The 27,890-nt window shown below is 45.6% G+C and overlaps 1 protein-coding gene across 6 annotated transcripts in view; it reads right to left on the bottom strand.

The window, feature by feature from the left end:
• Positions 1–27,890, bottom strand: part of SFI1 (SFI1 centrin binding protein) — a 281,420-nt gene that overhangs the window by 55,646 nt on the left and 197,884 nt on the right. For all 6 annotated transcript variants that reach the window (XM_068105729.2, XM_068105731.2, XM_068105732.2 and 3 more), the window contains 2 exons: positions 10,449–10,545; positions 3,253–3,413 (listed from right to left, as the gene is read on the bottom strand). In XM_068105729.2, the coding sequence (XP_067961830.2) occupies positions 3,253–3,413; positions 10,449–10,545 (258 nt within the window). The remainder of the gene's footprint in view (positions 1–3,252; positions 3,414–10,448; positions 10,546–27,890) is intronic.

Here is a 27,890-nt window from a genome sequence, read left to right as displayed (position 1 = left end):
ACCATCGATGGTAACGAACTGCACCGGGGATTGCGTTACACGAACTGTTTATTGAAGAACTGCGCCGAGAGAGCTCGTTGTTACGAAATGCCTGTTTGATACGGACATTGATTGATCGGGAGAGAGAGAGCGTTTGGCACGCTATACGTACGCAGCATTCCAGCCCCTCGCATATGTAAGGTCCGGTCGCGCGCCAACGACACGGGAAGCTGCCTGCCGTTTTTCGCCCGCGGACCCGGAGCCTGGACGGAGTCGACCTGCCTGGACCCATCTGCCTGGACCTTCCTCCCCTACCACTACCATTCCGTGTGAGTCTGTCTGTTTGTCCTGGGGTCGTGATAAGTTAAGACTGTATAGGTAAGCCTGCCCTGTGTCCTTTTGCTTCTTCTTCTTCTTCTTGTTCTTGTATTTTTTTATTTTTTTATTTTTTGTATACAAGATCGAGGCTCGTGAAAGAGCTAACATTAATCACACAAAAAGACAAACCGACACACAAAACACAAAAAACAAGGGGAGCGGCAGACAAGATGGGGAGAGAGGGGGAAGGACACAAAAGAGAGGGGGAAGATGGGGAAGGACACAAACACAACATTTGAGAGCAGGGACATCGGGAGGACTTGGGGGGAGGTGGGAGAGGAATAAAACATATGAACACTGCAAGGACTCTGGGGTGAATTACCGGGGGTAGAAAATATCAAGGTTTTCGATGGGGGAAGATAAGAGATGGTGGTGAACAGCTGTTTTAAAGACCTGGAGGGAGGAGTGGGATTGAAGGGAGTGGGGGAGTTTGTTCCAGAGGCGGGAGAAAAGGGGAATGAAAGAGTGAAGGTGAGCAGAGAGCCTAGACTTTGGCAGTTTAACCAAAAGAGGGTTGCAGGCAGATCTTGTGCGACCTGAAGGAATATTGGGGGGACAGAGCACAGAGAGAGCTGGGGGAGCAAGGCCGGAGAGGAGTCGGTAGAAGACAGAAAGACCACCAACCTGCCTGCGGTGAGTGAGTGAAAGGCCCTCGGTGTTGACTACATCACAGGAGATTCCAATGATTCTGAAAGCTTTGGCCTCAACAGCATGAAGCCGAGCAAGGTGTGAGGCAGGAGCACCAGCCCAGAGGGGGGTACAGTATTCCATTGAGCTGCGGATGAAAGCCTTGTATGTGGTGAGGAGCTCAGGTGTGCCAAGGAAGGACTTCGCACGACGGAGGATGCCCAGTCGGCGACTAGCTTTGGAGGCCAGCTTGGAAATGTGGTTTTCCCAAGAAAGATCATGGCAGATAGTGAGACCCAAAAGCTTGAGCGACAGAACTTCTTGGAGAGGATTGTTGAGAAAGTAGATGGGAGGGTTGTCCAGTCGGTCCTTTCGGAGAGACATTGTAAGAGTGTGAGATTTGTCAGGATTGAAAGACATGTTCCACTTGTTTGACCAGTCTGTGATTTTGTCCAGGTCTGCAGAGAGTGAGGAGGCTGCAGACTGCCGATCTGAGGGATGAGGAATGGAGCGACAGAGAGTAGAGTCGTCAGCAAAGAGATAGAGAGGATTTTCAAGAGAGTCAGAGAGATCATTGATGAAGACCAGAAAAAGCACAGGGCCCAGAACACTACCTTGGGGAACTCCAGCCTGAACAGGAAGAGGAGATGAGAGAAACCCATTCAGGGCCACACGTTGACTACGACCAGAGAGGAAGTCCGCCAGCCATGCGTGGAGATTTCCATGGATACCAAAGGAGGAGAGTTTGGTGAGCAGAGCAGGGTGCCAGACCGTATCGAAGGCACGTGAAATGTCAAGGGAGACAGCTCTAATTTCCTGTTTGGCGTTGAGGACCTCCATCCATTGTTGAGAAAGCAGAAGCAGCATGTCCAGAGTAGAGTGACCAGGTCTGAAACCAAATTGATGATCAGAGATCAAGCCATTGGAGAAGAGGCCTATATATTCCTATCGTTTCCTATTTTGGTTTGTTAATAAATGTACCTTGTTCCTTCTTGGTTTTCCTAATCCGATCGCCTCCGTCTTTTCTTCCAATTGAGTACCTGTGGCACGATTTCGTAACCGCTCAGGATCGGGTTTAGTCATTTGTTAACGGCTCGGATCGCTAACCGCTCAGCAATATTCCATCTTATCCGTGGTTCGAGTGGGAGTTATTTCCCTGCTCGTGGTCGGGGTTGGTAATTAGGTATTTGGGACCCCAAATTGACCAATCACCCTACCCAAGACCGACCGGGAGGAGCGTCATAATTTGCAGGATTGGGGGGCGGCCAGCTTAGAAGACAAGGGGATTAACCCCCCCCCCCTTGATAAGGGGAGCGCCGACCTCCGAATCCACAACAATATCATTTTTTTTCTCCACCAATTTATACCGATATGACGCTCAAGAAATTTCATCTTGATCGGATGAAGTTTTGTACTTGTCGAATTATGACGTCATAATGGAGGCATCTATGACATCATCATTAACATATTTTATTCCCCATGGAGAGTTCTTTACAATGAGCCATGTCTCAATTTTTTCTATGCAGCACTTTCAGAGATATAGAGGTGCAACGTTTTTCGGTTTTTCCAAGATGGCAGCCGAACCACATGATCTATAGTCATTATTATTTTCTCCACCAATTTATACCTACATGACGCTCAATAAATTTCATCTTGATCGGATGAAGTTTTGTACTTGTCGAATTATGACGTCATAATGGAGGCATCTATGACATCATCATTAACATACTTTATTCCCCATGGAGAGTTCTTTACAATGAGCCATTTCTCATTTTTTTCTATTCAGCACTTTCGGAGATATAGAGGTGCAAAGTTTTTCGGTTTTTCCAAGATGGCGGCCGAACAACGTAACCTATGACGTCATAATAATCTTTAAAAAAATTCTAAAGGTGGAGTTGCACCGATGGTGAAAATTTCCTGTCGATCGGACCAACGGTTGCCGAGAAAATCATATTTATTCTGTGCGGACAAACAGACAAACAGACTCAAATGCAATACGCTCTCCTCAGGCGAGGGTAATGATTGCAAACTGTCATGCCCAACGTGATGACAGCAGCACAAAGTGCCATTGCCAATGATGCCAAGATGATGAACATGAGCAAAAACTCTGAATAAGTTACCACCAGGCCAGAATGTCCTCTTTATCCCTTTCATTCTCCACTATTAACAACACAAAGGTGTTACACAGCAAACCCGACACCAGAACCACAAATCACTTCCACCTGAGAAAGGGCCAAAGAGCTCAATCTTATCAAGTTATTCACTCACCGCCCTGTGGATCCACAACCGGTGGTACTTCCTCCACACGGAAAAGGCCCTGCAGAGCAAGGACCGCGCATGATGGCACCGAGCTAACTCGCATCGGTCTTTATACACCTGCACGGCCTCAAAGCGTGCTCGCCATCGCATCAGGCACCTGTGCCGCCGCACTGCGGTGGATGAGGATAAGAAACACCGCAGAATGAGAAAAACAAAAGCGACAAAAACAAACATCACCAAATACTCTGAGTCAATATTCACCGGAAACAAATCACAATTGCTCATGCCGGGGCGTGCAGACATCTCACTAGCTCCCTCCCAAGAGAGCATTCCTACCAAGACGCTCCGACCGAGGCGAAGATGAAGTGGTGGTTAGCACACAAAGGCCAAAACACTCGGGAGACCTCCCAGAATCCAGATGCAGTCTGTGCCCTGTGGGCCGCAACAGCTGCCTGCACAGCGTGCAATAAGGTACTCCGATGGAAACCGTTCGGTAGCAAAAACAACGGCTGGAAGCTCTCGCCGAGCTGGGAGTCCCGACTCCATCAGTCGAGCAGAGATTGTTCATTAGAATCGTGAACGTAAGAGTTCTCCCGGTGATGCATTTTACACGCTCCGACCCGACACGTCTCACCGAGAAGCAGAATAAAGTGGGTAATGAGAGGGGAAAACAACGTCATTGAGGATAAGTAAGAAGGCTCGATGTGTCCTCAGCTCAAAGTCGGTACAAAAACTTCTTCCTGTACAAAGCTGATACGTTCTTATGTTTAAGTTCAAGTTTCACGTTAAGTTGTCCTAGTTTTTCTCAAAGTGCCAGCTTGCTCACTGCTAGACGGTTCATCAATGTCTGTGGATAAAAAAAGCACTTACTGACAACACCATCACGTAGCGGGTGTGCAATTAAAGGGAGATAGAGTCAGCAAAGAATGTGCATCTCTTATAGTGCTGACTCGACCTACCCTTTAATCAACGTCAGCTGATGAATAGCATGACGTGAATGTACAATCGGCCATTATGGGAAACACAAAAGACTGCTCAAGTCACTGTAGGAGCAAGATAGATCTCTATGGCCTCAATGAATCTGCTTGATAATCCGGGTGTTGTCCCAAAGGGTGTTCTTAAGGTGGAGAAAGTCACGCTGATCAATCGTACCGACAACATGAATATAGACAAACCCAAAACACCACCATAAAAATCTCCCTAACCTACCTAATCCAGTCCCATAAAATCTCCCAAACCTACCTAATCCAGTCCCATAAAATCTCCCAAAACCCACACGGACCACAACCATACAATCGCCCTCACCTAACGAGTGCACCACAATGCAACCTCGCAAACCAATGCGAACCACCACCATACAATCTCCCGAACCGACCTAATTCAGTCCCATAAAATCTCCCAAAACCCACACGAACCACAACCATACAATCTCCCAAATCTACCTAATCCAGTCCCATACAATCTCCCTAACCTACCTAATCCAGTCCCATAAAATCTCCCAAAACCCACACGAACCACAACCATACAATCGCCCTAACCTACCTAATTCAGTCCCATAAAATCTCCCAAACCCACACGGACCACAACCATACAATCTCCCTAACCTACCTAATCCAGTCCCAAAAATCTCCCAAACCCACACGGACCACAACCATACAATCGCCCTCACCTAACGAGTGCACCACAATGCAACCTCGCAAACCAATGCGAATCACCACCATACAATCTCCCGAACCTACCTAATTCAGTCCCATATAATCTCCCAAAATCCACACGAACCACAACCATACAATCTCCCTAACCTACCTAATCCAGTCCTATAAAAGTCAAAACCCACATGGACCACAACCATACAATCTGCCTAACCTACCTAATCCAGTCCCATAAAATCTCCCAACTAACTTACCAAGTGCACCACAATACAATCTCCCAAACCCACTCAGTACACCACCAATCTCCCAAACCCACCCGAACCAGGTCAGTACGTCACTGCATCCACTTACCACTAGCTATCCCCCAGGCAGATACCTTACCCATCTCCTTGATATGCCGATCAACCTGCTGCAACCACGAGGCATGTGGTTGGCCTAATGGCCTCCTCCACCAACGAGGCTCCCTCACTGAGGGAATCTGGTGAGCAGGATCAGTGTCAGGAAAATGAGCCACATGTCCAAACAGCTGCAGCTGAAGCTCTGACTATACAGGTAACAAATCTCATCCAAATCTCTCTCAGCAAATGTTCGTTGGACACAAAGTCCAACCAGCCTTAGCGAAGGATTCTCAGAAGAGACCTGGTACCAAAGGAGTTAAGTCACCCTCTCAGATCCTTGGTCAGTCCAAGTCTCATATTCGTAGAGCAAGACGAGAAGCACCAATGACCTAAAGACTCAGACTTTCATCTTCCTGCATAGGTACCGACAGCACCACACCCCATGATCCAGTGAGTCCATGACTCCCCAGGCCTGACCCAGATGTCTATCAACCTCTGGCTCACAACATGTGGAGACGTGAATATCACTGCAAAGGTAAGTGAATCTCTCTGTGATCTCAACATCCTCACCACAGACAGAAACAGTTTAGAAGGCAGCTTGTCACGAATGAAGACCTTCATTAAGTGACGAATAGCCAAAAATTAAAGAATTTGTTGTTGTGAACCTTCACTATTCGAGCATTCGTTAAGCAGGGGATACCTGTCTTCTGTCCTTTGAAAGGGGTGAAAAAACCTGGTGTTGGCTTAGCGGTTAGGGTGCCGGCTTGGGATCCTTGGATCCTGGGTTCGAATCCCGGTCAATTACTGAATTAATGCCAGGGGGGTTGACTCAGCCTGTCATCCTTCCGAGGTCGGCAAATTGAGTACCAGTTCACTGGTAATTCCCTGTCTGTTGCAAGAGGCGACTAACAGGGTTGGTGGCAGGAAGGGCATCCGGCCATAAAACATTGCTTCAAAAAGGGACCAAGGTGCCCCAAAAAGGCCAACCCCTGCTCTGCGGGGAAAAATGGCCTCTAAAGGTGGTTCTTCATCCAGTATGTCATTGAAAGCCTGGATCTTGGTTTTGACCCAGGAAACCCATAATTTCAGCGGCTCCGACTAACTCCTCGTTCAGTGCCTGGAGGGCCCCCCATAAGGATATCCAGCATCTCTACGGAGATGACATCATCTGCGAAATCAAGGTCAGAGATCTTGACATTCCCAAACGATGCACCGCAGCTTGATCTTACCAACATCCTCCCCAGAATGCAGTCCATACAAGTGTTGAAAAGTGTGGGGGCCAGTGCACACCCCTGAAAAACTTCAGTAACAACTGGAAATAAGTCAGAGATGGATCTACCACACCTCACAGCACTCTCAGTACTAGAGTTTAGTTAAGAAATCACATTGATCAGTTTTGGTGGCACCCCACGAAGACTGAGAATCCTCCAGAGGGCCCAATTCACTGAATTGAATGCCTTGCTGAGATCAACATAGACTGGCAGCAGCCCCTGTTGAAACTCTCGCCTGCGTTCGGTGTGAACCCGAAGAGCATGCTTACAGTCAATCGTTGACCTTTCTGGTGTAAAGTACGACTGCTCTGGGCACTGGTACTCAAACAGATGAGAGCGAACCCTGTCAATAATTATCCGAGCAAATACCTTGCCCGACACTGAGAGCAGTGCAGCCCCTTGGTAGTTGTTGCAGTCCTGGTGATCACCCTTCCCTTTCCAGAGAGGGACAACAAGGCCCCTCTTCCAGTCAGCTGGGATGATGCCTGTGCTCCAAACAGAGCAAAGAACTGCATACAATGACACGAGTACAGCATTTCCACCAGCCTTGAGAAATTCAGCATGAATGACTCAGATCCCAGGAGCTTTACTCCCCTGCAACTGGTTCACCGAAGCATGCGTTTCTGCAAACCAAGGCGGTTCATAGTTGATTGGAGGGTCAGCAATAGGGATAGTAACACTCGTGACATCCAACTCAACAGCTAGCAGGTCAGCCTGGTAGAGCCGCTCAAAGTAACCAGCCCAACAGGCCTTCACTTCAGACCCCTCTGTCAAGAGCTCACCACCCTCCGCTCAAACTGCAGTACACCGAAGGACAAGCTTGGAGGAACGCAATGCACATTTTCAAACGTAATCAGGATGAGAATCAGCTTACCACTGGTGATGCTCTACCTCTTCACAGATTCTTCACAGATAGGCCTCCTTGTCCACCCTGCGCGAACCTGCAGTTTTATGTCTCAGCTCCCTGAACAGCTCAGCTCTGCCATCAAGCCTGGCCCTGCAACTCTGGTCAATGGTATCCAGTGGCCCTTGGGAGACAATGTTCCTTTTCGCCTGATGGTGGGTTCCAAGACAACCACTAGCAACATCAAGGATGTTAGTCTTGAAGGCGCTCCACAACTCTTCAGGATCCCCCAAAACACCCAGACCCCAAAATCCCCACTCAGCCTGTTCGCAAATTCCTCAGTTACCTTCTCATCCTTGAGATTGCCATCATCCATCATATGAGATGGCACCATTCTCCTGGAATTGAGCTGCAACTTCAGAGTTGCTACAAGCATATGGTCGGTATTGAGGAACTGAATACACTGGGAGACCCTGCAGTTCTGGAGCACCCTCCAGCGACCACCAACGAGCACATGGTCAATCTCCTTTGCCACACCACCTGCGCAAGAATATCACATCCAGCATTGAAGTTGTGGGTGCTGAAACCATGAACCAGCCCGCCAAGTCCATGACTTCTTGTAAAGTCAAGGAACCCAGTGCTTTTCTGGTTCCTGATTACAGACCCATGGGGACCAACACACATCTCATAACCATCCCTAGCAGTGCCAGTCGATGCATTGAAATCCCTCAAGACAAGAAGAGTGTCTCGCCTGGGGCACTGATCAATCACAGACTTGAGCGTGGCATAGAATGTCTCCTCTTCAGTGAGACCACTTGCCTCAGTCGGAGCATATACAGAGACCAGGGGAATGACACCCAAGGAGTGACAAATCCTCAGCCATATAATATGCTCGTTGACCTGTGTTACCTCAATTATCATGGGACTCAGATTATTGGATACAGCGACATCAACTCTGTGACGAAATGTGAAGAAGAAGATGCGGTTGTGGGATGATACTTGAAGAGTGATATATAACGTAGTGAAGTGTAGAAGGGAGGCAGAGTTTGCTGCTTTTCTGTATTATGTGAGCGGACATTTGAGAAAGGTATGATGGGATGTTAATTGGAACTGCGTGCTTATAAATGAGTTGCGAATGCAATTTCGTTCTTTGTTTGTAGTTCTAATGATTCTTTTATTTTGTGTGATAGGGTATGTGGAGATAGATTTCAATAAAGCCTCATATCTGGGAAAGAGGTCTCGACTTGATTTCATAACAAACTCCTTGGGCATGGTAACCATCAGAGCAATCAGACCAGTAGTACGTTTAACCACTCACCATGATAACACCACTATCCGGTCTCAGAACCACAGAAAGTGCGATAATACTGATGTTCAAATTCTGGAGCTCAGATGACAGCAGAGACAGGTGATTATTCTCTCTGAGTGAGGACATTCCAGGCACCCACCCGAAGGGACCGCTTCAGGTTAACCCGAGGAGATCTGTCTGGTTATCATAAAAACATTCTACATGGGTGTCGCTCCTAACCTGAAAGTTTCGTCTCAATCGGACATGCGGTTGCTGAGAAAAATGAGGTTTAGCCTGTATGGACGGACAACCCGAAAACATAATGCCTCCGGCCACCTTCGGGGGTGGAGGCATAAAAAAAACCCCAGAGACAGGAGCGTTGCTGCTGTCTCGAATACTGGGTAAAATGAAGAGTTTTCATCAAAACAAGGGATGACTTCATTGGTGAAACTTTGTGAAAGCAAAACTAGGTACAAGATGCGATTTCAATCATGCTCACTTAGTGCAAAATGTCTTTCTCCGTAATCCCGAATCCTCCTACTGGGTTCCGAACGAGATTTAGTTGAAGGAAGACAACTTGATAAACCACAATTTGACATCTGCTGCATCTTTCTTATTCCACATCCACCCCTCTCCCGTCCCCTCACACACATCTTTCCTCCAATCGTTTCTCTTCCTCCTGGACACATGATTTACCCATAATCTTGTTGCCTTCTTTGGGCCCATCTCCATATTACACAAACACACACACACACTGCAATCGTTTTGCGACTTCTTCGGGGCGAGACCAGCAGGATAAAAATTGAAAAAATACTGAAAACAGAATCAATTGTTAAACATCCTGATATTGATTACATAAATAACACTTGCACGAATACATCAATCACTCAATATACGCATCTTGTTCAAATGTTCCCGAACTATGGCCCCACTGTAATCAAATTGTCTTCTAATCCCAGCTCTCCAGGTGAAAGTTGGATGGTACCTGTCCCTATGTTTTCTAACGCCTCTCCTCAAATATAACTCCCTCTGCTCTTTCATCCCTTTGTCCCTCTCCAGTCCCTAACCCCCTCGTTAAGCTTCCAAAATCCAGGCCCACAGTTCCTGTCGCTCCTTTGTGTCTCTTTTTTCACTTATAGAACCTCCTTCACCAAGTTGGTGGTGGAACACCACCTTAGATCATCCCACATCCTCACTTGTGATCTTTTGTCCCCTCAATAACCTCCGTTACCTCTCCCAATCTAGCTGCAGTTTGCTTTGTCCTTCCTTCCTCTATCCGACTCCTTTTCATTCCTCCCCTTGTGTCCATGTATTGTACTCACTGCCCCATTACCGACTGTCAGTGGGTTACCTTATACCCTCTGTCACCATGCTCTTTGATGAGCCTAGACACTGTACATAAAATGTAATAACAACAAACTCAATGCCAATACCATCCAAGGCAGAAGTGCCACCTTAGTTGCTGGCACCAGGTCCGTGAAGGAGCCGTTACATCTCACAGCCTTTATTGCGCTGTCATGTGAGCTTAACCTTCACTGCTGTTTGGAGGAAATGGGAACACCAGTGGCAACACAACACGATTCTCTACTCGTATAATCTGCAATCCAATCGAACAGTTTAGAGAATAATTCCTCGCTTTATCCGTTAAGACGGGAGATGTGCCAACCTGAGCATGTTATTTTTGGGCAACATGTTCAAATTGGAGGAAACTTGTTTGAAATGATTTGCTGCATGGAGAGGGATTCATTGTGCTAAATCCACCGGACATGATGGAGTATAATTACACCGAGCTCAATGTCCATTACAACATACACTTGTCCAGGTGCTGGGACCCCCATTCCGCCAAGGATGCGTTTTGGATTCTTCGGGCCGACGACCGTACCATGGCATCGTGCCACGACAGCAGAACCTGCACCACACGTGATACACACACGGACCTTTACACGACCAAGTAGAACGGTAGCAGAGAAGGTGTAACCATTTTCACTTTCAACAAACATATGCCAAGGCAGAATGATCGACTAAAGGTAAAATCACAGGTAAATGTGAAATAAAACGTTTCTCGTTGAACATTCACATCCGACTGATGTGGCGATACACCTGCCGTGGAGAAACAGGTCAAGCCATAAGAGAATGATCGACTAAAGGTAAAATCACAGGTAAATGTGAAATAAAACGTTTCTCGTTGAACATTCACATCCGACTGATGTGGCGATACACCTGCCGTGGAGAAACAGGTCAAGCCATGGGAGAATGATCAACAAAAGGTAAAATCACAGGTAAATGTGAAATAAAATGTTTCTCGTTGAACATTCACATCCTACTGATGTGGTGATACACCTGCCGTGGAGAAACAGGTCAAGCCATGGGAGAATGATCAACAAAAGGTAAAACAAGTACACATACATTCAAAGTACACCGCCCCCATGCCAAATAATTAAATATCCTACAGAGCGGCATTGCCGGGGCGCCTCAGGCGCCCGGCAATACCGCAGTGCAGCTCATTGAGGCTGCATTGGGAGGGAGAGGTGTACACTAATTGATTGATTAATTGTATAATTAAAATCAATAAAAGATTATCACAAAATATTTTCATAATCAATTGGCTAATAGCATAACTAAACCACTAGTGCTTCATCCGAAGATGTATCTTTCAGAAATTTAATTAAATAAGTCATTAATAAAAAATTAAATAATTAATTGATTACTCAATAAATAATTAATCGATTAATCAATAAATAATTAATCGATTAAATGATTAATCAATAAATCAAAAATATCCTTGATAGCCACATCACTTGGTCACTCATGTCCAAATATTAGCTTCCCAGCTCAAAAGGTGCCTGAGATATTGGCCAAATGAGAAAGAAAATAAATAAATGATTAATAATGAAAATAAATAAATAATAATCATTAAAAAATTAAATTATTAATCAATTTGGTCAGAGAACACATAAACTACCACTATTTCATCAGAATCTGTAACTTTAAAAAAAAATTTTTTTTTGTCATTAGTCGAATAATTAAATAATTAATCGATTAATGGTTTAATTAATAGATCAAAAATATCCTTTGCACCACAATCACCTGGTCATTGGCATGTCCAAATATCAGCTTCCTAACTCAAAAGGTGCCTGAGTTAATGGTACGAAGAGAAAGGAAATTTAATTAATTAAATAAGTACTTAATTAATCGCTAATAATTAAATAACTCCTCAATTAATTGATTAATCAAAAAAAAAATACGGTTTTTGAAAAAGGACTTGCTCACTATTGTGCCGAAATTTCAGCTTCCTTGCTCAAAGGATGGCTGAGATATCGCCCGGACAACCAAGAAAGAAAACAAGAAAGAAAACAAGAAAACAAGAAAACAAGAAACCAAGAAACCAGAGTGAAAACTGAGTACTCTCTTTCAGCGTGCGTCACTGCCGAGCCCCCTTTGGTGCCCGGCAATGACGATTTGCAATGCCTGGAGATGGCATAGGAAAGGAGCGGTGCACAACAAGTACACATACATTCAAAGTACACCGCCCCATGCCAAATAATTAAATATGCTGCAGCGCGGCATTGCCGGGGTGCCTCCGGCGCCCGGCAATACCGCAGTGCAGCTCATTGAGGCTGCATTGGGAGGGAGAGGTGTACACTAATTGATTGATTAATTGTATAATTAAAATCAATAAAAGATTATCACAAAATATTTTCATAATCAATTGGCTAATCGCATAACTAAACCACTAGTGCTTCATCCGAAGATGTATCTTTTAGAATATTTAATTAAATGAGTCATTTATAAAAAATTAAATAATTAATTGATTACTCAATAAATAATTAATCGATTAATTAATAAATAATTAATAGATGAAATGATTAATCAATAAATCAAAAATATCCTTGATAGCCACATCACTTGGTCACTCATGTCCAAATATTAGCTTCCCAGCTCAAAAGGTGCCTGAGATATTGGCCAAATGAGAAAGAAAATAAATAAATGATTAATAATGAAAATAAATAAATAATAATAAAAAAATTAAATCATTAATCAATTTGGTCAGAGAACACATAAACTACCACTATTTCATCAGAATCTGTAACTTAAAAAAAAGAAAAAAAAAGTCATTAATCGAATAATTAAATAATTAATCGATTAATTGATTAATTAATAAATCAAAAACATCCTTTGCAGCCAAATCACCTGGTCATTGGCATGTCCAAATATCAGCTTCCTAACTCAAAAGGTGCCTGAGTTAATGGTCAGAAGAGAAAGGAAATTTGATTAATTAAATAAGTACTTAATTAATCGCTAATAATTAAATAACTCCTCAATTTATTGATTAATCAAAAAAAATAAATACCGTTTTTGACAAAGGACTTGCTCACTATTGTGCCGAAATTTCAGCTTCCTAGCTCAAAGGATGGCTGAGATATCGTCCGGACAAACAAACAAGAAAGCAAGAAAGCAAGAAAGCAAGAAAGCAAGAAAGAAAACAAGAAAGAAACCAGAGTGAAAACTGAGTACTCTCTTTCAGCGTGCGTCACTGCCGAGCCCCCTTCGGTGCCCGGCAATGACGATTTGCAATGCCTGGAGATGGCATAGGAAAGGAGCAGTGTAACGGAGAAACAGGTCAAGCCATAGGAGAATGATCGACTAAAGGTAAAATCACAGGTAAATGTGAAATAAAACGTTTCTCGTTGAACATTCACATCCTACTGATGTGGCGATACACCTGCCATGGAGAAACAGGTCAAGGATCCCTCGGCAAACGTTTTGTATTTTGTTACAACAGATGTCAACAACATCTGGCTTATCCTGTAATGACTCTACAAACATCATTTTCATACGAGTCAGCTCTTCACTAAACTATTTAATAGAGATCGAAATTGCATCTCACAAGTAGCAGATGTGGTGCTGCATTAAAACAAACGAGACGAATGAAAGAAACGATCGACGAAAGTGCATCCTTAAACAGTATTGAGAAAAAATTCGTGCATGCAGTTTTGGAGATACTTACTGTACATGCTATCAACACAAAACATTTGTATTTACTGGAGAATCATAACTGGGTCAGTGATGGATCACATAAAGAACACACCCGAGATGGTTCGTGTCGCATTCTCATTGGTTGCAAATCATTTATGAGTAACCTTTAGGAGGCGTAATGTGTGATGTTAACCCTTGTGTGCCTGTTGGATATGCAATTAATTCTTGTTTATTATATATGACTCTGTTATGTTCGTTGACGTGATATATATATATATAGTCACGTGAAAGAGTAAGTACACCCCATGTAAAGTTTTGACTTTTTCAACATATTGTCGTGTGGCCACCTTTGATTAAAATCAGACGGTCACGGAAGCCGATTGCGAAGGCCTTAGCCCTTGAGGCGGAAACTCAATGGCGGACTCCAAAAACAAAAAGCTACACCAAAGTGCACGGGATAGAGGGGGGCGCGAGACCCCTGCAGTATTTTTTTTTTTTTTTTGTATACAAGATCGAGGCTCGTGAAAGAGCGAACATTAATCACACAGAAAGACAAACAGACACACAAAACAAATAACATCGGCAGCGGTAGACAAGATGGGGAGAGAGGGGGAAGGACACAAACACAACATTTGAGAGCAGGGACCGAGAGACATGGAGACATCGAGAGAACTGTGGGAGGGAGAGGGCTTTGGGGGGGGGAGGCATGGGAAGGGGGGGGGGGGGGGTGGGAGAGGTATAAAACATATGGACACTGCCAAGACTTCCAGGAAAGAAGTTGGAATTTCAAACAAGGTGGATCTGGGGTGAATTAGTGGGGTAGAAAAGATCAAGGTTTTGGATGGGGGAAGATAAGAGATGGTGGTGAACAGCTGTTTTGAAGACCTGGAGGGAGGAGTGTGATTGAAGTGAGTGTGGGAGTTTGTTCCAGAGGCGGGAGAAAAGAGGAATGAAAGAGTGAAGGTGAGCAGAGAGCCGAGATTTCGGCAGTTTAACCATCAGAGAGTGGCTGGCAGATCTTGTGCGACCTGTAGGAATATTTGGGGGACAGAGCACAGAGAGAGCTGGGGGAGCAAGGCCGGAGAGGAGTCGGTAGAAGACAGAAAGACCACCTACCTGCCTGCGGTGAGTGAGTGAAATAAACCCTTATATTATTTTCTGTATATATATATATATATATATATATATATATATATATATACATATATATATATATATATATATATATATATATATATATATATATATATCTGAGTGAAGGTGAGCAGAGCGTAGCTTTCCTGGTGATAAAAAATATATATATATACTTTTTATAACCTTCCTGGTGATGTCAATCTTGGCGCGCTCCCCAATCAGCGTCGCGTAGCTTCCCGCCAGCCACCGAACCTTCCAGTCTTACCTGTTAAATCAACCACACGGGAACTGCGTTCAGATATATATATATATATATATATATATATATATATATATATATATATATATATATATATATATATATATATATATATACATATATATATATATATATATATATATATACATATATATATATATATATATATATATATATATATATATATATATATATATATATATATATATATATATATATATATTGTAACGATTTTGAGAAGTGTAACGGGTTTTGAGAAGTGTAACGGGTTTTGAGGAGTGTAACAATTTTGGAGGAAGGGTAACGGATGTGAAGAGTATGGTTTTGGTATGGTAACATCCTGGTAATGTAAATAATGGTCGCAGCCGTCCTCCTAATTAATTTCATAGAACATACACGCAGGTCACGATATATCTTTTAAATAGTGTATTTCCTTATTCCATGTAGGCTAAGTATGTGTTTTCCACTAGATTGACTTTGCATTGTATCAAACAAAATAAGCGTAGGCCCTTCCAATTTCCCCAAAACCTCCCTTCCATTTGCCTTCCGCATTTTGGTCGGTTTTTCTCTTCAACCACCATTGGCCACGAGGTAAGGTTGGAGAAGAAAGGCGTGTCTCCACCTCGTCAGAAGAGGGCAGGAGTGAACCGGCCCTAACAGCCAATCAGCACCGCGGTGAGTGACCCGGTAGGCGTGCCCTCGGAGCCGGCGGCTTAATTCCGCCGGAGGTGATAAAAGCGAATGTAAGGGACTGCTTTACCAGATGAGAGATGACTGGAGATGAGCTGGAGAGGAGCAACGAGGCTGCACCAAAGAGAGGCCTTGAGAGATACGCTGGGGGATGACCTGGAAGAGGAGCGCAATCCACCGCAAGCCCTACCTACCTACCTGCCTGCAATATCCCCTAGTTGGAGAGACGCGCTGAACGGAGGGAGACGGCTCCACCCCAGGAAGAGGAGCAGGTGTGCCGAGCCAGCGCGTGACGGCCGCGGATACGCGACGGAGGTTTTCCCGCCAAAACCGCGAGGGGTTGAAAGCTGCGGCCTCCGACCTTGCCTTCCTCCCAAGCAATCAACCTCGAGCCATTACCTGCCTGCAATATCCACCGTGTGAGTGTGAACGTCCTGTCCTACTCGTTTGTCTTGGGGATTAAGTAAATGAAATAGAATAAGTTAACAATGCACTGTGTGACTGCTCTTTTCCATCTATTGCTGTAAATAATATTGGTCGCTCTAAAATATTGCTTGTGTGTGTATAATAAATCTGTTCTTCCTCCAAACTCTGTCTTTCTTCTCTCTTCTTCTCTTTCGGTCGCTTTAGAGGTTTCCCAATTGAATATCTGTAGCGCGATTAGTCAACGTTCGGGTGGAATCGGGTTCTAATCGGGGAGTAACTGTTCGGACGCGGTTAAATACACCACCGCTCGGTAAAATAACATCCAAAAACCGTGTCCGTAACAATTGGTAGTCAGGAGGTGGGATTCGAACCTGGGACTAAATTTATTTAGCCCAAATTTTGGACACCAATTGTGTTAGTACCGTAACAATTGGTGTCGAGGAGTTGGATTCGAACCTGGGACTAAATTTGTTAGGCCCAAAGTTTAAAAAAAAAATTTTTGGTCAAAATTACGAGCTGCCGAAATTGTGTTGTTTTATAAAACCCGAATTTTGAGATCGCGCCATGGACAATCAAGGCGATCGGATGTCGGTGGGAGAGATAGACGGGGTGGAATCGACCCAGGACCTCGGGGAAATGTATGTGGAAGAAAGGGAGGAGAAAAATGGCAAGGCGGTTGAGGGTGTATCAGACGCACAAAATGGCGCTCTCGCATACGGGGTTTCAGGCGCGCAAAAAGGCGCCTCGCACGAGCGCGCGGCAGCCGAGCCCGCGGTGCCAACGGCCTGGGATCCATTTCTTGCAAATTTGTTGAAATTTTTGACCCAGTGGGATGAAGAAAACAAAATGTATGCCCAGGGGCTCATATCCAACAGGGAAATTAACAACATGGGTGTTCAAATGACTAAGGAACTAAAAGAAAGAAATGAGGCAACAACGAACGGAATGAGGGCCGATAGGGAGCAGAGGGACAGAGACCGCAAGTTGGGCGAAAGGGTCCCAGGGGTGCGCGAGGAGGTAAAGCGAGGTGAGAGGCGTATGGAGAAAGAGGTGAGAAATAATACGGCTAAGTTACAAGGGGGAATAGAAGATCTGACGAAGGGAGTAGAACAGCTGACAGTCGGACAAAGGGAACTAGCGGACCAAGTGGAAAAGAACACTGCAATCATCGGGGGTTTAAAAGCGACACAAAAGGACAATAAAAACGAATTAATAGCAACACAAAAGGAATGTCAGATGGTACATGAGGGGTTGACGAAGAAGTTGGAGGAGGTGACAGAAGTGATGGAGACGAAGGACCGAGAGGTGAGGACGCACATCGAAACGGTTAAGGTGGCGTTAGAGGAAGAAATAGAGGGGGCGCACCGGGAGATGAAGGAGGTAAAGGAAAAATTAGAGGAGGTGGAAGAGGGGGTGAGTGAAATTAAGAAGAGACGGAGGGAAACTAAAAGGGAGATAAAGGAGGAAGTCATGGAATATGTACAAGGTCTGTGTTCAAATCATGATGAAGTGCTCACTAACCAAATAAAAAGTTTGCAGGTGGCAGAGGAGGTGCGGAGACGAAGTACGGAGGTGAGTGGCAATGTATATGATGTGAGGAAAGCTTCAGTCGGCTTGGGGATTGGTTTGGATCCGGGTGTTCGTGAAAGGCCGTTGGTGAAGTGTGTGACAGGTCAGGTGTGCGAAAAAAGAGGTGTGCGAGAATGTCCGACCATGGGGTGTGTGAGGAAAAAGTGCACGCCGAGGAGTGAGTGTGCCGTCAGGAGTGAGCCGGTCGAAGCGCGTGTGCGAGGGGGTACATGGAAGCGCGGTGTGGTGAGTGTTACAGAGGATGTAACGAGAAAGTGTACGTCTGTGGTGAGTGTTACGGAGGAAGTAACGAGAGAGTGTACACCTGTGGTGAGTGTTACGGAGGAAGTAACGAGAGAGTGTACACCTGTGGTGAGTGTTACGGAGGAAGTAACGAGAGAGTGTACACCTGTGGTGAGTGTTACGGAGGAAGTAACGAGAGAGTGTACACCTGTGGTGAGTGTTACGGAGGAAGTAACGAGAGAGTGTACACCTGTGGTGAGTGTTACGGAGGAAGTAACGAGAGAGTGTACACCTGTGGTGAGTGTTACGGAGGAAGTAACGAGAGAGTGTACACCTGTGGTGAGTGTTACAGAGGATGTAACGAGAAAGTGTACGTCTGTGGTGAGTGTTACGGAGGAAGTAACGAGAGAGTGTACACCTGTGGTGAGTGTTACGGAGGAAGTAACGAGAGAGTGTGCACCTGTGGTGAGTGTTACGGAGGAAGTAACGAGAGAGTGTACACCTGTGGTGAGTGTTACGGAGGAAGTAACGAGAGAGTGTACACCTGTGGTGAGTGTTACGGAGGAAGTAACGAGAGAGTGTACACCTGTGGTGAGTGTTACAGAGGATGTAACGGGAGGGTGTGCGCGAGAAAGGTGTGTAACGGACGGGTGCATGGGGAAAGCGCATGCTGTCAAGAGTAAGGGTGAGTGCGCGACCGAGAGTGGAGGTGAGAGTAGTGAGAGTGACAAGGAGAGTGAGCTGGTTGTGACAGGTGAGCGAGGATGTACACCTGGGATGGAAGGATGCACACCTGGAATGGTAGAGCGTGTGTGGGAAGGCACATTTGAGTTGGTAGTGAGGCACGTGGTTGGGTGTGCGAGTGAGAGCACACCTGTGATTGTCACAGAGGAGGTGACCGAGAAAGGGGCGCGAAGAGGTGTATTGGTGAGGTGTGCGGGCGACGAATGTGTGCCAAAGTGTTCGGTGGTCAGGTGTGTGACCAAGTCGGTGAGCGGAGTGAGTGTACCGAGGTGTGAAAGAAAAGGTACGAGGAGAATGGGAACGGCTGCATGTATGAGCAAGAAAGAGGTAGCGTATGCATGTAAGCCTGCAGGTGAAGCGTCGACGGTAACCGGGTTAAAGGTTAGGTCGACTTTTAGCCGGATCGGGCCCTCGGTGCGTGCCGGGCTTCGCGTGCCGCGAGAACCAGCGGAGATCCGAGCCACGGCGGGTTCGAAAGGACCGCCGTGCGCGATCCACGCTGGGCCTCGCGTGGAGCGGCCGCGTCCGGGCTCCACTAGGCGGAGCGGGCAGCCCGATAGGAAGGGTCGTCATGGCGACCACTTTCTATTGAGACGTGCCGGCAGGTCGAGATCGGGACATTGGATGGCTCCACGCCGAGGTGGTGCATGGGATCTCGGCCCGGGTAAGCCTCCGTCCCTGCCCCGAATGCGGGACGTATCCAGCCGCGGACACAAAAGAACCCGCATTCATTGCTCGGCTGTACGAAGCCGGGCTGTAGATGTGAATTGGCGCACCGAGAGGATGTAATAAGTAGACGGGTGATGGTGATAGTGATAGTAGTGATTTGATACAAAATTTCGAAAAGTGAATAGAATTGGCAGTAAATGGAAAATTTTTGATTGTTGGATTTGGACGAACAAAATTGATAGTGAGAGACCCCCGATGTGGTGGGATGGCAAATCCACCATCCCTCACAGATGTGGGGGGCAAAGGAGCAATAGATTATGGGGTGTATGGCAGTGAAAACTAGCCCGGGTGGGTTAGGTTATATTGATAGGGCTCTAGAAGATGACAGTAGGTAACGTTAAGTTTAGTTAGTGACTGATACCTGTAGTGGGGACGCAGGTAGATTAGTGTGGATTATAATGACGTGGGAGCGCAATAGTTTAAAGGGACGACGGGGAAGCGCAAGTTTCAGAGGGGAGTAGTTAGCTGAGATGATGCCGTGTGTGTGAGGATTGAACAGGTGAGAATGGAACAGGTGTGATTGCACAGGTGTGCAACTGAACAGGTGGGTGGAGCAGTGTATGAGGGAGTAGTGGTGATTGCGTGTTGTGTTGACCAAATGGTCCAGGAAGAAAGGAGGGTGCAGGTGGCACCAGGTATGATTGCACAGGTGTGCAACGACAGGTGAATGAAGAACAGGTGTATGTGGCAGTGTGGAATAAATGGTAGTGTGGGATATCTGGAGTATTGGAATGGATGGTCGTGGAGTGAGAATGGTGGAAATTGTGGAGTGGAGTGGATGGTGCGAAGGTGTGAATGGGGGAAGAGTGGACCCCCATCACGGATACCCGGGGCGGGTAGTGTAAGTGTTAGGTAGAGGGTACAGGTAAATTGTGGTTGGATATTGGCATCTGTGGTGCGGGTGACAGAATGGTATGTGGATGGGTGCATTAGTGTTGTGGAAATGGCTGGGCGTGTAGCCTGTTAGTGTGTGTAGTGGGTTTGGGCACTCCACCACTGTAAGGATGTCGGCCAGGTGAGGCCGCAGGTGGGCTCTGGGAGCCGGTAGTAGTTGTTGTGGATGGGGCCCGAGGATCCGGAGGACGGACCCGGGTAGCCCAGTGCCAGAGGGCACCATGGGGTGACAGAGCCAGGAGAGGGGCTGTCCCCAGGTAGTTAGGTTAGGGTGAGGAGCTAGGTAAGCTCGGGTGGCAACTACAGTGGTGGAGGTGTGCAGGTGGGTAGACCTGTTGGGAGAGGTACACGTCGCAGCCCAGAAATTGTGCTAGAGCACCGGGAGATGAATCGGGGGAGTGAGACCCCAAATTGAAAAGCACCACAGTTTGGCCAATGGGAATTGGTTTTTAGAACCCATAGTGTAAGAGGGCCAATGGTTTGGCCAGAGAAAGACCCCGGGTAGTGTAAAGTGTGTTAAAATCATTTAGAGGGTAGTTAGGATGAAGGATCTCCTCGCACCATCTGCACCCACTCACCTGAGGTGACAGGTACTCCACACCATGCCATGTTTGAGTATTTTTTTTTGATGCAAATGTTTGGATTGTGAGACGCATCATGACGTGGGTGTGACATTGTGCTTTGATGTTCCATCTCTGCCTCCTTTTGAGGATTGATGATGAATTGATGATGGCAAATTTTGAAGTAGAGGGATTGTGGTGACGAATTTGGTATAAGGGAAATATGGGGAAGACGTGACAGTAGTGACGAATTTGTAAATGGGTAGATTTTGTAAATATGGGGTAAGAGCAAGGGTAGTGTAGGTGACAGGGGGGTGACGTACGGTAGGGACGAGCTTTCTCACTTCGCCCTCCGTACGCATTTCACCTTGCATTGCCTTGTTTGACGTGTACCCTTGTGACCTTACCCCTCGCTCAATTGTCTTTCTTTTGTCTCCCACATGACCTGTGCGCCATTGGGTGCCGAGGGGAGCGTGCGTGAGGTGGCCATTGTGCGCCCGAGATTCCCAGAACCAGCACGCATTGCGTTGATGTACCACTTTATGGACCGCTGTTCGGCGGCCAAGTACCACTTGATGGACCCCAGGTTCTGGGGCAGAGCACCTCTGTTGGAGACCGGCCATAGTGGCCAGGGAATCTTGCTTGCGGACCTCGGTAAGGTGGCACCTATGCCAAACAGGTGGACCACCCTTAGTTGGCCCCTGAGGCCCTAAATAATAATAAAAAACGAACACAAGTTGTGCTTTTTATTATGTCCAAATAGGCCGCATGAAGCCAGAAGACGTCAGGAAGAACATCGGCCCAGCAGACAAGGAGAAGACCACCACCAGTTGTTTTATTGTGTTTATTATGAACCATGGTGACTGCGCACCGAGTGGTGCTTTGTGGTGCTGGTGGTGCTTTTGGGTGCTTTTGGGTGCTTTGGTGGTATTGGTACTGGTGCATCGATGCAATGCGTGCTGTCTCCTCCCTCCCAACAGGAATTTCTTTCTCTTGTTCCCTAAAAAGAAAAGAAAAAAACACACAGGTCCTGGGTTGCGTTGTAAATAAGAAATCACGTCATTGTAAATAATGCTCCCCACCGTAAATGTATAGTTTCAGAATAATTCCGTAATTCGGTTAGCTGTGGGCTTGAGTCTGTTAGACAGGATGCAATGCAATAGGGGGACATACTTATTTGTGTTTTAAAATTGTCACACTCAGGGTCAGGTTAATTGTAGAGGGAATTACACCTACATGTCACACTCAGTTAAGTCTAGTAGGCCCGAGGACGTGCCTGAAGAAAGGAGGGTGCAGTGTAACGATTTTGAGAAGTGTAACGGGTTTTGAGAAGTGTAACGGGTTTTGAGGAGTGTAACAATTTTGGAGGAAGGGTAACGGATGTGAAGAGTATGGTTTTGGTATGGTAACATCCTGGTAATGTAAATAATGGTCGCAGCCGTCCTCCTAATTAATTTCATAGAACATACACGCAGGTCACGATATATCTTTTAAATAGTGTATTTCCTTATTCCATGTAGGCTAAGTATGTGTTTTCCACTAGATTGACTTTGCATTGTATCAAACAAAATAAGCGTAGGCCCTTCCAATTTCCCCAAAACCTCCCTTCCATTTGCCTTCCGCATTTTGGTCGGTTTTTCTCTTCAACCACCATTGGCCACGAGGTAAGGTTGGAGAAGAAAGGCGTGTCTCCACCTCGTCAGAAGAGGGCAGGAGTGAACCGGCCCTAACAGCCAATCAGCACCGCGGTGAGTGACCCGGTAGGCGTGCCCTCGGAGCCGGCGGCTTAATTCCGCCGGAGGTGATAAAAGCGAATGTAAGGGACTGCTTTACCAGATGAGAGATGACTGGAGATGAGCTGGAGAGGAGCAACGAGGCTGCACCAAAGAGAGGCCTTGAGAGATACGCTGGGGGATGACCTGGAAGAGGAGCGCAATCCACCGCAAGCCCTACCTACCTACCTGCCTGCAATATCCCCTAGTTGGAGAGACGCGCTGAACGGAGGGAGACGGCTCCACCCCAGGAAGAGGAGCAGGTGTGCCGAGCCAGCGCGTGACGGCCGCGGATACGCGACGGAGGTTTTCCCGCCAAAACCGCGAGGGGTTGAAAGCTGCGGCCTCCGACCTTGCCTTCCTCCCAAGCAATCAACCTCGAGCCATTACCTGCCTGCAATATCCACCGTGTGAGTGTGAACGTCCTGTCCTACTCGTTTGTCTTGGGGATTAAGTAAATGAAATAGAATAAGTTAACAATGCACTGTGTGACTGCTCTTTTCCATCTATTGCTGTAAATAATATTGGTCGCTCTAAAATATTGCTTGTGTGTGTATAATAAATCTGTTCTTCCTCCAAACTCTGTCTTTCTTCTCTCTTCTTCTCTTTCGGTCGCTTTAGAGGTTTCCCAATTGAATATCTGTAGCGCGATTAGTCAACGTTCGGGTGGAATCGGGTTCTAATCGGGGAGTAACTGTTCGGACGCGGTTAAATACACCACCGCTCGGTAAAATAACATCCAAAAACCGTGTCCGTAACAATATATATACAGAAAATAATATAAGGGTTTATTTTAAATAAAGGTCGGGACAGGGAAACGCGATGATAACTAAAGGTCCTAAATTTGGGATCCCACACACCAGACTCAACAACAGGACACAGGAATGAATTAATAAAAGAACACGTCGTGTAATTGTGAATGTGGTGCATCTTAACTGTCCGTCGGTTGCAGTGTAACACGGCTCCAAACTCCGGCGTGGAGGAATCCTCCCTCCGCCTCGCACGCTTCGCTAGGCCTGAGCCAACGCCCTCGCCGTTTGCACACGAGGTCCCGTTCACCACTCTAAGCTCCAGGAGCACCGAGCACCACTGAAGCACCACACGTCCAACGCCCTAAAAGCACCACGCAGCCCAAAGCACTGCCAGCGTTCTCCACACGAGGTCCACCGCGAGGAGAGACAGGAGAGAGAACAGTGTCTTGACGAGGAAAACCACAGGGAGGAATGCGACTGCACCGCTAAGAAAACCCAAGAGAGCTGCTGCTCTGAGCCAAGTGCAAGTCCAAGTCCAAGTCCAAGTTCAAGTGAACTGCTGCTCCGAGCCAAGCGCATACTTTTTATAACCTTCCTGGTGATGTCAATCTTGGCGCGCTCCCCAATCAGCGTCGCGTAGCTTCCCGCCAGCCACCGAACCTTCCAGCGACTTCCCTCCAATGAACAACCTCCTTCTTAGTTGCGTCTTCACGCCTCCCGCACTGGTTGGCTGGAGGTTCGCGACTACCGCGCTGACCAATCACAGGCCTCCTGGGCATGTTGCCATGCAAGTTTGTGATGCGACTGGTGGCAGCCATCATCGGTGGTGTACTGGCCTGGTTTCCTGTCCGTTTTCTTCCAAAGTCTTTGTCAGAGAAGGGAATTTAATTACTGTGTGCAATAAAGGGCCTATCTAAGTGTCTACAGGTGTGCGTTGCCATAAGGGACAAAGGTTTGATTACCAGGTGTGACACACAAGGGCTGTTATCTTTAATCCCTACAACTAACTAGCACACGAACATCCTGGTGTGTTCACAGGTATACTCTTACCTGACAAACCGGACTACACATGGAACTTATTACAGGGCAGATTCCCTATCGCGACAGACGAAGCATGTTACCTATTCAGATCTACCTGACTCTAGATATTGCTCTACCCTACCGACAAAACAATATTTCAACATACAGCTATTTGATCTTCATTTCAACAATATTGATAGATAAAGGTGATATAATAAAAACAAATATCGTGAAACATTTACACTTTGTAGTCCATTGTCTAATTTAAATAAACATAAATGCAAATTTCGCATGTGGAAAAAGTAAGTACACCCCTACACTTATCACTACTTCAATGATCTAAAATTAGAATCAGGTGCACCAGTTCAGGTGCAAATGATTAGAACATCGTTGGAGAGGATCTTGGAGGAACCTGTCTTATTTAAACCTCAGACATTTAGTTTGGTTTGCTCTTTGTTGTTGAAGTAAACATATATATATATATACATATATATATATATATATATATATATATATATATATATATACATATATATACATATATATCATATGTATATATATATATACATATATATACATATATATACATATATATCATATATATATCACGTCAACGAACATTACAGAGTCGTATGAGAGCAGGGACATCGAGAGAACTGTGGGAGGGAGAGGGCTTGGGGGGAGGTGGGAGAGAGCTTGGGGGGAGGTGGGAGAGGTATAAAACATAGGAACACTGCAAGGACTTCTAGGAAAGAAGTTGGAATTTCGAAAAAAGTGTATCTGAGGTGTGTATACATATATATATATATATATATATATATATATATATATATATATATATATATATATATATATATATATATATATATATATATATATCAGTCACTATGCGACCTTCATATCATCAGTGGAGAACCGCCAGCAAGGTGTCCCATACAGCTGCTGCTGCACCTTGCTGGGAGCGATAAGCACCGCCTGCCACACGGTAACGTTATCTCTGGTATCCACTCATCATATGGAGTCGACCTGGTTGCGGTTGGGAGTTACTAATAATGGTATCTGTAATCTGGTTCTCCAACCTAATGAGCGGACAACATGACGTCATCGCCATGCATGTCCGCATTGCCTGCAAAGCTCCAGAGGAACCATCTAGCAGTGCGTCATTACGGATTATAAATCCAGATACTGTCACAAGTGCATGCAAAACTCACAGTTACCGACCTGGTTTCGCCCTTGTTGGGGCTTCATCAGGGCAACGCAGTGAGGCTTCCATACACTTGTAACTCTGTGACCCTTTCGGTTTTTATATCAGTCACTATGCGACCTTCATATCATCAGTGGAGAACCGCCAGCAAGGTGTCCCATACAGCTGCTGCTGCACCTTGCTGGGAGCGATAAGCACCGCCTGCCACACGGTAACGTTATCTCTGGTATCCACTCATCATATGGAGTCGACCTGGTTGCGGTTGGGAGTTACTAATAATGGTATCTGTAATCTGGTTCTCCAACCTAATGAGCGGACAACATGACGTCATCGCCATGCACGTCCGCCTTGCCTGCAAAGTTCCAGAGGAACCATCTAACCATCTAACCATCTAGCATCTAGGGACACCTTGCTGGCGGTTCTCCACTGATGATATGAAGGTCGCATAGTGACTGATATAAAAAAAAAACCGAAAGGGTCACAGAGTTACAAGTGTATGGAAAGCCTCACTGCGTTGCCCTGATGAAGCCCCAACAAGGGCGAAACCAGGTCGGTAATTGTGAGTTTTGCATGCACTTGTGACAGTATCTGTATTTATAATCCGTAATGACGCACTGCTAGATGGTTCCTCTGGAACTTTGCAGGCAAGGCGGACGTGCATGGCGATGACGTCATGTTGTCCGCTCATTAGGTTGGAGAACCAGATTACAGATACCAATATATATATATATATATATATACACATTATCATTCAACTTTTTAATCACGAAATACATATATGATTCAATAAAACTCAATATATAACGTCAAACTTTCAGAGGTTCATCAGTGAGTATCGGGGAGTGTTTTTAGGTAAAAACATTCTTTAAAAAAAAAAAGTTGTATGTTTTTATTTATTTATTATTATTATTATTATTATTATTATTTTTAATCGCTCCATCGTGCCTAAGATTTTGTGGCTATGTGAAGGATAATATTAAATGATACCCGATCCCATTCCTTGGTGGATGTAGACAAGTGTTTTAGGTTCCCATAAAAACAGAAAAAGCAAAAACAAGACTTGATTTCTTCAAAATGCCAACAGGATTCGAACAGAATCCGGCAACGCCAGGTACCCCTGCTTGTCAGTGATAAGGCAGAGTGTGAGTGGGTGGCAGAGAAGAAAAGGCAGTCATCAGTTGCTTTATCAAGTACCATTCCGTGCCGGAGTGCTGCACGAATCGCTTGTGCTTTCCCTGTTAAACAAGCATTCTGAGTATTGCGCTGCAATACATGTCCCCTATCGGCAGTCTGTCGTCCGGAAAACTGTTGGGGAAATTACCAAAGGTTATTCACCCACAGGTTCTGAATCTTTCCCAATCGCTAATTACCTCAGGACGGGCTCACCTGTGATTCGCACTCGGGACTTCGATTTATACACCTTGCAGACAGGTCAGCAGAAGCACGAGAAAATAAGTTGTTGATAAAGAACTTTTCGAGTCGCTAAATATCAGTAATTTATTATATTTTCCGGTTCACGATCAATGATCGATGTGTATATATATATATATGTTGCTCGGCTTGGCTCCGCCCCTCCGGAAAGCGCGCGCTGTGTCGCACTGTTGACGTCCGCGAGACGAGGCTGAGGGCGTGCGGTGCGGCTTGAGGAGAACTCGAGAATAAACAAGAGATATCCATTTTTCTTTAATATTTTCGTTTAATTAACGATATCTGCCAAACCACGTGCCCTATCGCAAATTCCAAATGGACATTTTAGTAGACTGACATGCTGAACAGATCTGTGAAGTTTCCCCTCGATTGGATCAAAAATGAGGGATGAGCTCGGTTTTAACGGTTCATGCTTAAAAACGTCATAACTCTGAAACCATGTGATGCATGACGTCATGCTCGTTGACTTTTTTGTTCATCATGGGTATGCGATTCTGCCTGCAAAGTTTGGTCTCGATCTGTTCGGCTGTTGCAGAGAAAAAGGGGTTTTCGTGTTTTCACGAAAAACAATATGGTGGCCGAACCACGTGACATATGACGTCATAATTAGCATTACAATATTGTACAGACCGAGTCCCTCCTGTGGTGAAAATTTGATCTCATTCGGTCCTATTATTGCAGAGAAAATGTTTTTAAAGGAAATTAAAACTTAAAATGGCACTGAGTTAAGGATCATCAGAATTATCAGAATTCCCAAAGTTCAAAGTGCCATAACTTTGTCAAAAATGATCGAAACGTCGTGAAGTTCGAACTTGATCTGTAACTTATCATGAGGAAACCATGTGCCAAGTTT

Source organism: Myxine glutinosa, chromosome 2 (genome assembly GCF_964187855.1).
Source record: "Myxine glutinosa chromosome 2, kmMyxGlut1.1, whole genome shotgun sequence".
In the NCBI taxonomy this organism is placed as follows: domain Eukaryota; kingdom Metazoa; phylum Chordata; class Myxini; order Myxiniformes; family Myxinidae; genus Myxine; species Myxine glutinosa.
Note: the sequence above shows the minus strand (reverse complement) of the source record. Positions and strands in the feature narration are given on the sequence as shown.